This window comes from Anarrhichthys ocellatus, unplaced genomic scaffold (genome assembly GCF_004355925.1).
Source record: "Anarrhichthys ocellatus isolate YVR2014 unplaced genomic scaffold, GSC_Weel_1.0 scaffold328, whole genome shotgun sequence".
NCBI classification, from domain to species: Eukaryota; Metazoa; Chordata; class Actinopteri; order Perciformes; family Anarhichadidae; genus Anarrhichthys; species Anarrhichthys ocellatus.
The window spans coordinates 45,157-57,025 of NW_022280329.1; the positions used below are offsets into that span (position 1 = coordinate 45,157).

Sequence of the window (11,869 nt, forward strand, 5' to 3'; positions counted from 1 at the left end):
GTCGGGTTATACTGGGGGTTAAACCGGGGTTATACTGGGGATAAACCGGGGTTATACTCGGGTTATACTGGGGTTATACCGGGGTTAAACCAGGGTTATACTGGGGCTGTACTGGGGTTAAACCGGCATTTTACTCGAGTTATGCTCGGGTTATACTGGGGTTGTACTGGGGTTAAACCAGGGTTACACTCGGGTTATACTGGGTTATGCTGGGTTATACTGGGGTTATACTCGGGTTGCACTGAGGTTATAATTGGGTTGCACTGGGGTTATACTCGGGTTGTACAGGGGTTAAACTGGGGTTACACTGAGGTTATACTGAGGTTATAGTCGGGTTGCACTGAGGTTATAATCGGGTTGCACTGGGGTTATACTCGGGTTGTACAGGGGTTAAACCGGGGTTACACTGAGGTTTCACAACTGGACAGTTTCACAGTGGGGCCAGTTTTTGAATGTTTTTGAATGAGATTAAAAAAGACTTCATATTTTAATTATTATAAAGTATACAGCTTTTTTATTTACTCTTTGTTTGTGTGTGTTGTGTGTTTGTAAGGAGTTTGTACAGAGAGTTCCTCTTCCTCACCCTGGCAGCTATGGGCAAAGACAACGTTGGTAAGACTGACTCACACCTCATCCTAACAAAGCTTTTAAGAGCAATAACACAAAATCACTCTGGTGAGCACACGTCACACATGAACTGTGAAAGGAATAGAACCATGTTCAATACAAAGCTACAGCCAGCAGCTGCCTAGCTTAGCTTAGCTTAGCATAAAGACTGGAAACAGTGAGCGATTCAGGGTTCAGGTTCTCACTCAAGGACACTTCAACATGCAGACCTTAGGAGCCACCTTCTCTCTCACAATCCCCGTCACTGTTACGTCTATAAAATGGAAGTTCACCAGTTCAGTGACATTTAACAACATAACAAATTAATTTATCAACACTTGAACGGCTCGTAGTAAGAATGCAGCATCAGAAGAGTCCTCCAGCGGGTAGACCTGGTGGACTTTGTGCGAGAACGAAAATGTGTTTATTTTCTGGAGAAATCAGAAATGTTTTTTAACATCAGATTATTTTAATATAAGATGATATAGATAGATTGATGGTGGAAGCACTGATGCAGAACGAGCTCGCCATCACCGACCTCCGGCATCGAGCCAGTGAAGCTTACCGACGACGTCGGTAACATGTCGCTTTATTAGGTTTGAATTCATGTTCATACAGTTAATGAAGCTCTTTAAAGTGACTGTGAAGCAGCCTTGGTGTTTAATCTCAGGTCTCATATTAACGGGTCTGGGTTTGACTTAGAGTTTGGTGATTGGTAGGAAGTTGGTCAAAACAAAGATGGAGACATCGGAGAAAGAAATCAGAAATGCACCGTCCGCGTTTAAATCAGACGTCTGTACTTATTTTGGATTTTTTAACAAGGAAGGGAAGATGGACATGGATGTGACCCATGGATGTGACGCATGGATGTGACGCATGGATGTGACACCGTCGTGGCGTTTTTTCACCGACACAGCCGTGCCTAAACTCTACAGAAGTGAAGCTTAAAGTTGAGGAGTCTTCGAGTACAGCAGAAAGAGTTGCATTAACTTGCGATGCGTGGACGTCAAGCGCAGTGGATTCCTATGTGACTATAACAGCACAATATCTCAGAGGACTGGCGACTGCTGTCTCTCGTTCTCCAAACTAGAGCAGTACACGTAAGTCACAGCGGGGCAAACATTACAGACCTCCTGCTAAATGCAGCACAAGAATGGGGGATTGCCGACAAAACCCTGGTGGTTGTAACAACACTTCTAACGTGAGCGTTGCCGTTCAGTTAGCGGGATTCCTGCATGTGAAGTGTTTCGCTCACATGCTCAATCTGGCCTCACAACGGGGTTAATCTGCCAACAGTAGCCAGGCTCATGGGGAGAGTGCAGCACATAGGTGTCTTTCTGCCCTCGACGTCCACGCATCACAAGTTATCCTGAGTTATATAACTCTTATATCCTACTTATATAAGTTATAGTTCATATACTGAGTCCACACGTTTGCATTCAGTTAAGTTGGGCTATGTCGTAATACAAACAGTTCAGTTTGTCAGGTGCAACATTTATGACATTGTTGGTCAGTCTGTCTGCTTGACAATCCTATTCTGCTGCAATAAAAATGATTGAAGTGAGATGAACAGACTGAAAACTTTATCTTATTAGATAAAACATGTTGACAAAGTTTTCCTTTGGGGACATAATTTGAAGTTGAAAAAAGTAATAACTCGCAATATAGGCCTATGTTATCGCAATACTCAGAATATCACAGTATCGTGATAATATCGTATCGCGGGACCTCTGGTGATTCCCACCCCGAGTATCGTCACACATCACAGATACCCGTCTGCTCTTCCTTCTCAGCTGCTTTCGATAAGAAGTACAAGGCAGCGTACTCCCGGCTCAGCGGCTCTCTGGGTCGAGAGGAGCTCCGGAGGAAAAGAGCTCAGCCTCCTCAACCCAAGGCGGTGGACTGCAGACGCTGCTTCCACCCGCCGCTCGAGTGCTGATCCTCGTCCTGCAGCGTTCATCCCTGTGAGGGGGTGACTACAAAACCCAGAACCCCCCACTGCCTCGGCCTGCTTGTGTTCTTCTCCTCTTTACTGCCTGCCTCCTGGTGGACGTCGGAGCGATGCGCTCCTTCCTGTCCCGTTTGCCTCGTCCATGTGAATCCAGATGCTCTTTGTCTTCGTCGTCCTGAAAGTAGATCCGGCCGAGATCAATGCTCCGGTCTGTGACGTCTAAAGGAAAGAAGGTCGCTTCACGTCCAGAAGAATCCGCTAAATCGCTGTGAACTTTGTGTTTGTCCCTGTTTATTTAACTCCAGATGATTAAAACCAGATCAGACTTCAACAACCTTTGTAGTTGTTTGATGTCAGATATTCTGTCAGCAGTGACCAAGGACGACAGTTAGCATTTTAATTATAAAAGGTGGAATAAGAGGCAGAGCAGAGATCCATGAAACTCGAGTTCAAAGAATTCTTCAAGAAGACTTCAGTGTTTTTGTGGCTTCAGAAACATTTAAAGAAATGACCGAACACGCTTTTATTCTCCCTGAAACGGCCGTCTGTGTTTGTTGTTTCTCTTCATGAAGCTACTAACAGTTATTAAGTGATGGATCCTTCCCACCACAATAAAAGTCTTCCAAAGACTGTCGGGACAGTTTTATTTTGAGCTACAACATAGTTTAAAGTTTCCTCATCAGCCCTCAAATCCGTTTGATCAGTTCGTGGACTAAAGACCACGGTGACATGAAGGCAGCACGACTCTAATAGAAGCTTTCAGCTGCATCTTAAGGTCCGATCAGAGTTCCGACATGATGGAAGCTGAGGTCTGTTTACTGATGAAGACCATGAGGTGCAGCTGAAACCCCTGAAGACCGACTAAGTGGACTTTTGAGCTCAGATAAATGGTCTACAAACATTTATTTTGGTTTAGCTTCTTCTTCACCACCTTGATCCCTGAATCTTATGTCTCCGTCTCACCTGAAACCAGGTTCTAAAGCTGTCGGACTAATAGAAGTGTACATTTATTCTGTTCCTCACATTGTAACCACAATATTGTTGTTGCCTCAACAGTAACTTTCTAATCTTTGTCCAGTTTGTTTGTTTGAGAGACTTCCAGTCTGTCAGCTGACTGGTTCATCCACCTGCTGTCGTCACTGAGCCACATCCACCAACTGTGTTGCTCCAGGGTATCAGCAGGCATCAGTGGGGTGTCAACAGGGTACCTGCCAGGTATCTGCAGGGATGCCAGTGCCTGCTGGGACTGATGGGTTCGGGTTCAGCTGTAGATGTAGACTTGGTACCAACTTGGTGAGAGTTTCAACAACAAAAGCTGCTGTTAAGTTTCTCTGTAAAGGAACAAAACTCTTTAATTTAACATCTAACCCGACTCAGTTTCCTCAGTTCAGGTTTAATGAGGGAAATAAGCTTAAAGAAAACAGGAAGAGAGTTCTCAGTGTAACGCGCAGGGATTCAATTAAAAGATTTAAATCAGTCATCCAGTTCATTTCCTGCTGCACACGGGTGCCCTGGAGCAAAAGTTTACTGAACCTGAATCTGCAGTTTGCATGAAAATAGAAACTAAAAATGGAAATCTACTGTTGATTGTGAGTGAAGCACAACAGAGTGAATTCACTGCAGCAGAATGAAGCACCACTCTGTTTATTTTAATGCTTCGTCAGGTTTCAATTGGAGATTTGACTTGAATTTTGTGTTTTGCAGCTTGTTTTATTAGTTGGATGATGACAACAGAGTATTTAAAATAGATAATTGTATTTGTTGTAATTTATAAATGTTTCAGTTGTAAATGTTTTGTTTTTTTAAGAAAACAAGAATAAAAGACTGGGATGAGCCCCAAATGTCAAATTTTGTGTTGCTTCGATTCTTACAAATAGAAAACACATTTAAATTATTAACTCATTTATTATTTTAAATCGAATTATTATAATTAGCACACCAGTGAATTAACCTTCGTTTCATCATTATCCTCAGAGAGACTGTGCTGTGAAGTTACTGCAATTTAAACCGGAAGTTTGACGAGCCTGCCTTCAAAATAATAGTACAGCGAGCACTTAATAAATTCTGTATTTATGCTAATTTATGAACTTAGTTACAGCAACCGAGTCACATCACAAAACGCACATCTGAAATAATATATTAAAAAACACAAACAAACTAAATACGTCATACTCAGTATAAACTAAATACTTCATACTCGCAGTATAAACTAAATACGCGCCCTGCAGCCCAGTGCCTCAAAACAAACGCACCTTCACGATTAATAATATTAAAGTTAAACCCTTACATTTTATCTTTCGGAGTCTGAACATCTTCAAGGCTTAAAAAAAAAAATTATGTTTTTACTCAACTGAGGTTTGGTAAATTATTTTTGGCGAATTCATATTTTATGTTTCTTAATCATGATATTAAAGATGAAACTTTTTAATAAATAAAACAATATATTACAAAGTTATTGCTCATCTACTTTAAATAGATTTCAGGAATGTTTTATCTCATTTAAATTAAAATGTTTAAAGTCTCCAAAAACAGCAGCATTAACAAAACGAGTTTAAAATCATGTTTCTTTAATATAACAAATATTTGTTTTCAGAAGACGAATATAAATCTCCTAAATATATAATTTACATGTTTGGTTTTTAACAATCCTGAAAGGTAACACGCTTTCTGTTTTATTTTGAAACTGACCGGATGTGGTGTGTTTCCGTGTTCCGGACTCACAGACTGGACTCACCTCCAACCGGTCCGGTGTGTCACCTGTAGGACAGAACCAGTGAGGAGAACCGGGAGAAGGTGCGTCCAGGGTCATGTTTTAACGGTTCTAACGGACACCGACGGCACGTGGGCAGAATATGTGACGCGTTGTCTAATAGAAACATTTCGGTTCTCATCCTCTACGTCACTGGCCGACGTCTTTCACGCCAGTACTCGTTCACTAATCCCGTAATTCTACGTTTTTTTTTTACAGTCGCAGCTGCGGAAGAAGGAAATTATTAAAGAAGCAGGTTTCCGACACTAGTGGCTTCTTTACGTGAAGCCGAATATTACAACGGGTCTCACTGAACTGGTTAAACGTGATTCAAATCTAAAGTGTGTGTATATATATATATATATATATATATATATGCGCATTTAGTTTGTACTGCGAGTATGAAACACAAAGATCAAACCAGAAGACTCTGGTTCACATTAATATGATGTAATGTTTCTCAAACTGACTCAACGTTTGTGTATTTTGATGTAATTTGATGTTCTGAACTCGCTGGTTTTCTCCCAGTAAGACGTTCTGTTTCAGGTCGACCATGTGGGAGAAAGCCATCCTGCTGCTGCTCCACAGTGTGGAAGGTACGTTCACCTCAGACCCTGATGTTCATATAATGGAGTGAATGAGTGAGGATAAAACCACGTAAACCAGATCCCTGTGTCTCAGGTCTTAGTGTGAGTCCTGGTGGTCCTCCATAAAGGGGAGGGTTAGCAGCACCCGCTTCACCACGTAAACCAGATCCCTGTGTTGCGTTGCAGCTGTAGTGGCATCTCAGTGCTGGCAGGGGGCGATCTTCTCCGAGGCTGTCGTGTCCCCGGTGGTTCAGACCGGTGGAGTCCTGAGGGTCCCTGGCGTGGCGTCTCTGGCTCAGTGCGTAGCGGCCGGCTGCGACCTGCCAGACTACGACCTGGTCTGGATGTTGGAGGGTCGCTGCTACATCCTGAGCTGTCGGCAGAGGGGGTACTGCCAGCCCCGACAGAGACCCGGGACAGACTCGGTCCTGGTCTTTCTCAAGAGGGCTTCACCGCAGACCCTGGTGCTGCAGTCATTAGTGAGGCCCCTCTTACGGTCCTCTGAGGCCCCTGGGGACCTGGAGGACCTGGACCTGCTGGACGGGCCCCCGCAGGAATTCTCTGACCCCAGCATGCTGGATGCAGAGGATCCAGAGGGAGACCAGGAGGAGACGGGAGGGACCGGGTCTTTAGAGGGAAGAGATGGGTTCAACCAATCGGAGGCAGAGGACGGTCCAGAGGGGGGGCGGGCACACAGCAACGTGGTCCAGAACAGATCCTCCTCTGGGGGGACCATCCCTCAGGGGGACGACGAAACCTGGAGACCAGATGCTGCTGCAGAGAAAATGGTGAGGGATTCATGCGGATCAGGTTCATGTGGATCAGGTTCACGTCCAGGTCTCCCTGATCCAGGACCTGGTGTGTCTCAAAGGGACATTTCTGGTTAGATTAAGGATAAATCAATGATGTTAAAATAATGTAAGGACAGTAAAACTTCTTTCAGTTTAAATAAATGGTTTCACATTATTTAAGTTCAGATAGATGTAATGTGTGTTGGTTAGCCTAGCTTAGCATAAAGGCTGGAAGCATTGGGGATCGCCTAGCTTAGCATTAAGACTGGAAGCATTGGGGATAGCCTAGCTAAGCTTAAAGACTGGAAGCATTGGGGATAGCCTAGCTTAGCATAAAGACTGGAAGCATTGGGGATAGCCTAGCTTAGCATAAAGACTGGAAGCATTGGGGATAGCCTAGTTTAGCATAAAGACTGGAAAGAGTAATATGAGCAAAGATATCTCATTCTGTTTATTTTCTTTCTTCACAGAACAAAACTCAAAGCAGCGTTGATTCGACGACTGTCTCCTCCCAACGCGACCATGTAGGGACTTCCCTTCCCACCCCTGACACGCCCCATTGGCCAATCAGCACGTCCATCCAGCCAGGTAGACCTTAAAGTATGATGTCATGTTTACAAACCCCATTTAAAACTGTTTATGATAATAATCATACATTATTATTATTATTATTATGTTACAATAAAAGGCTTAAAGCAGGATTATTTAATACAAATTCAACGAACAGTAATAACTTGTTCTATGATTTAGTTCCATACATATTGTATATAATTATTATTAGAATTAACAGTTGTATTAACGTCTGTATGTCAACAGCTGACTGTCAAATCAAATAAAGAAAGTTATATTAAATAATATCTCAACTATATTTATTATCAGATTTTAAATTTAACTGGATGAATTATAAATAAATAATAAATAAATGTTCTCTCACTTCAAGTAAAAGAATGCATTTAAAAAAGAAATACATGACAGAAAGCTTTTTTTAAAAATGTGCATCTTACAATAATTTACTTTATTTTAGAAAATTAAAGTCACTGAATTGTCCTGCAGCTTTGAATTCAGTTCATTCAGGTAAAATATTCTAGTCATCTTTTAAAAAGAGAAATTAGTGAGCAGATCCGCAAGTTAGTGACCTCTGTTTTAAATATGTTACGTTTTTAGCCCCGTTAGCCCTCACAGCAAAAATAAACAAACTTCCTCAGATCCTGCCTAACCAAACCTTTACCCGTCTATCTTCTGGAGCGTGCCGGGCTCGAGGCGACTTGAAAAGCAAACATCAGCGGCCAAAACCCTGAAACGCCTACCTCCACCAGGGACTGATCCCCACCCAGAATTACTCCGAAAATAAAAAAGGCAAAATAATAAACGAGTGCCCGAAGGAAAGACCGTTAAGCCGAGCTGGACACTCACCTGTCCATCCTGAGGAAGCTGCGGAGTAGTTTGCTTTAAAAGAGACAATATAACAGACAGCCAGACAACACTTACCACGAGACACTCAGCACCTAAAAAACAAACGCTCAACAATTACCCAATCAGCTCTTCTCTATCCCGGACAAGCCCCCAAGCTGTTACGTTCCCCGTTTGGCATCTAAGGGATGCGGGGAGTAACGGTGTTATTTTCCCGGGGAAAGAGAGACTGAGCAGCGATGACGTTAACAAAAAGAGTATTTATTATAAAAGGGCTAGCTGCTCGCACGGCAGCAAAAGAAAACTACTTTCTTATAAAAAGAAAGTGACACTAGACATACAACAGCCCACACGGCTGGAACAAAGGTGCAACAATGGTCCACAGCAACACACAAACGCAGCTCCACCACTACGCGTTGCCCAAGGGTTGTCAGCTCCACACGCACAGCCTCACTACTGTGGTGTGCCCAAGAGGTCGTCCTTCAGGAGATCCTCTCCTTTTAGCCACCAGCCAATCGCGATTGAACACAGCCGCATCCAATCAGCTGCTGCAGCTGGCATCCGGGACAGAGGGTGGCACTCGAGAAGACACTGAGGGAACACAGAGGGAGAGCACAAACACAACACGGCACGTAACAAAATACATGACTGAAATAACATTTATCTTTTTGACTCCATAGTTGATGTTTTCTTCCTTCAGCTGCAGACCGACCCCTGATTGTGTCCGGTGGAAACCCTGTAGAGCAAACCTTGCCCACAGTTAAACTTGATGCTTCAGTTTCCCCCGGACCCACAACTGGTACAGACACACACACACACACACACACACAGTTGTGTTTCCATGTCCTCACCCTCGGGGACATAACGTTGACTCACATTTATTTCCTGGAGACTTGGGTAGTCATCCAGATAAAATGGATCTTAACCTGATCCTGACCACCGGCGGAATACAGTTCATTCACTCAGGAAACGGCCGCACTAAAGCAACAAACACTGACACACTTCAGTTTCGGAGGCAGGACTGAAGAGCTGGACCACTCTGGAAGGTGACCAGAAGGCAGTACCGAAGAGGATCGAATCCTATTATCCCATTTTTCAGTCGTATTTCCTGTTTGTATCTTTTATTGCCTTGCTTGTTTCTTTTACATCATGTCTTGTTGTCTTTGTATTTCTTCTATAAAACCCTTTGAATCAGAGGAAACAAATTGATGAATTCTGGGTTGTGAAGCCTCAATGCAAAGGAGGAAACACTGATATAAAATACAAAAACCTTAAACTGAGTTGTTATAGTTTATCTCAGTAATAAGGTAAGTTAACTGTGAACTCTTGATGCTCCTCAGATGTACTGAAGCTGCTCCAGTCAGCAGTCAGAGCTCCACCGACTGCCACCCATCCCCCGGACAGTCCTCTGACCTCTGACACCACCACCACCACCCATCCCCCGGACAGACCTCTGTCCTCTGACGCCACCATCACCCAAACTCCCAGCACCAACCCGCCAACCGCGGCCACTGCAGACTCTGGTACATTTCTAGATAAACAGGAAGTGTTGTCTGTTTCAACAAAATATACCCTGACTACTCTCCCTTTGTTCAGTATCAGAGGTCAGGTGGTCAAACCGTGGCCCGGTGGCTGTCGTGGGTCCTGACAGGAAGTTGCTTCTCCCAGTGAGCAGCTTGTCACTGGACGGCAGCGGAAGCACCGATGACCGCGGCATCGTCAGCTACCACTGGGACGTCGTCAGGTAGGACGCGAGCAGTCCGACGGACTGGTCAACTTTCCTCCTTCTCTGTACCGACTCAGCTGTGGTTTCTCCGCCGTGTTTCTCCAGCGGTCTACCGGGGTTAAAGCTGGAGGGAGCGGACCAGGCAGTCGTCTCGGCAACAGGCCTTCGGGTGGGACGCTACACCTTCAGACTGACTGTCTCTGACCAGCAGGGGGCGACGGACAGAGCTTCACTGACTGTCAGGGTCCAGGAAGGTGAGAGTGTTCACTTTATAACCCTCTGACCAGGAGGGGGGACGGACTGTCTCTGACCAACAGGGGGGACAGACTGAACTGAACCAGACTTCTTTGTCGTCCTTCCTCCCACAGCCACCAGTCCTCCTCCAGTGGCTCATGCCAGTGGCAGCCACACCGTCTCTCTGCCCAACAGCTCTCTGGTCCTCAGGGGCTCCATGACCGACGGAGACCAGACCGAGGTCCACTACCTGTGGGTCAGAGACAGCCAGAGTCCTGCTGCTGGGGTCAGTTCAGTACTGATATTTAAGATTACAGTAGATTATAATTTAAATAGAGCACATTATATTATTGTTATAATAAATGTCTGTTGGCAGGACGTCCTGTACGGCTCGGTGACTCAGGCCTCCCTCTACCTGGCCAACCTGGTGGAGGGCACCTACCTGTTCCAGCTGAGGGTGACTGACGCTCAGGGGCGCTCCAGCACCGCCACGGCCACTGTGGAGGTCCAACCAGGTAGGTCCCGGTTTGTTTGTGGATCACCGCACGTCTGACGAGGATCTGGTGAAGTGTGACCCCGCTGTGTCTCCGTAGAACTGGGTGGGGGGGAGGAGATGGAGCTGGAGATGCTGGTCTCGGTTTCTCAGGTCAGCGTGGCTCAGAGGGACACGGTGGTCCGGCAGCTCGCCGCCATGATCCACGTCCTCGACAGAGACATCCAGGTCCGAGGGCTGCAGGGACACTCACACCTCAGGTACTGGTTTACTGACTGACTGGTTTACTGACTAGTTTACTGACTGACTGGTTTACTGACTGACTGGTTCATTGACTGGTTTACTGACTAGTTTACTGACAAGTTTACTGACTGGTTTACTGACTGACTGGTTTACTGACTGGTTTACTGACTGGTTTACTGACTGACTGGTTTACTGACTAGTTTACTGACTGGTTTACTGACTGGTTTACTGACTGACTGGTTCACTGACTGGTTTACTGACTGGTTCACTGACTGGTTTATTGACTAGTTTACTGACTGGTTTACTGAAAGCTGATTCTTCTGTAGATTTGACTTTACTTTGTGAGCTTGATGTTTAATGTACGTTTCACTGTAAAAAGCCTTAAAATAATAAAAATAAATTATTTATTTTTAAATTATATATAATTATAATTATATTATAACATAATTATTATAATTATTACATAAACATCTTTTTTCTCAATCTTTTTATCTTAACTAAATCTGTTTTAAATAGAGGAAAAATATTTTTTCATTAAGAAATACTTGAGCTTTAGTGCTGGGCAAGTTAACGTGTTATTATCGCGTTAACACATTAATTAATTAACACCGAGAATTATTTTATCGCGCATTAATGCATTTTAAAAATTATTATTTGTAAAGTGCGTTGCTCACTGGCAGCGGTGGAGGAAGTCTTCAGACTACGTTGATGCAGCGTGTGGGAGAAGTTTAGATAAACTAAAGCAACACAAGCTAACAGATGCTGCAGAGAAGTGGAGACAAACTGCAGGTTAGTGTTGTGGAAGATGTCGGTCTGAGGAACGTTCCCAAGGTGCGTTCACGTTGCGTTTGGTGTGAACGCACCTTTAGGATCTCAACGAATGACGTCACGTATGAGCCTCAAGACGCACCGTCACCAGAAGAATACACGAGTTGTATTAAAGGAGAGGACGACTAAAGCGACGGCGTTACAACGTGCAGCAGCTGCTGCTCTCACTGGAGACTACTGGACATCACTGGGTCACCATCATCACCTCTGAGTTACAGCATCATAGTGATGAAGAGTAGAGCTGGGTCACC

The 11,869-nt window shown here is 44.4% G+C and overlaps 2 protein-coding genes across 6 annotated transcripts in view; both read left to right on the forward strand.

Annotated features, from left to right (window-relative positions):
- The window catches only part of LOC116401296 (DENN domain-containing protein 4B-like), a 5,998-nt gene extending 4,093 nt beyond the window's left edge, over window positions 1–1,905 (forward strand). The window contains exon 9 of the mRNA XM_031879630.1: window positions 554–1,905. Within this exon, the coding sequence (XP_031735490.1) occupies window positions 554–752 (199 nt within the window). The 3' untranslated portion in view covers window positions 753–1,905. The remainder of the gene's footprint in view (window positions 1–553) is intronic.
- The window catches only part of kiaa0319 (KIAA0319 ortholog), a 15,123-nt gene continuing 3,811 nt past the window's right edge, over window positions 558–11,869 (forward strand). Inside the window, exons 1-11 of one of the 5 annotated variants that reach the window (XM_031879628.1) lie at window positions 558–612; window positions 5,835–5,902; window positions 6,080–6,681; window positions 7,155–7,272; window positions 8,795–8,893; window positions 9,435–9,617; window positions 9,691–9,838; window positions 9,926–10,074; window positions 10,189–10,340; window positions 10,431–10,569; window positions 10,648–10,807. In XM_031879628.1, the coding sequence (XP_031735488.1) occupies window positions 5,860–5,902; window positions 6,080–6,681; window positions 7,155–7,272; window positions 8,795–8,893; window positions 9,435–9,617; window positions 9,691–9,838; window positions 9,926–10,074; window positions 10,189–10,340; window positions 10,431–10,569; window positions 10,648–10,807 (1,793 nt within the window). In that variant the 5' untranslated portion in view covers window positions 558–612; window positions 5,835–5,859. Of the gene's footprint in view, window positions 613–2,558; window positions 5,648–5,688; window positions 5,757–5,834; window positions 5,903–6,079; window positions 6,682–7,154; window positions 7,273–8,794; window positions 8,894–9,434; window positions 9,618–9,690; window positions 9,839–9,925; window positions 10,075–10,188; window positions 10,341–10,430; window positions 10,570–10,647; window positions 10,808–11,869 lie in introns of those variants that run through there. The other 4 variants (XM_031879626.1, XM_031879627.1, XM_031879625.1 and 1 more) reach the window with 4 other exon arrangements.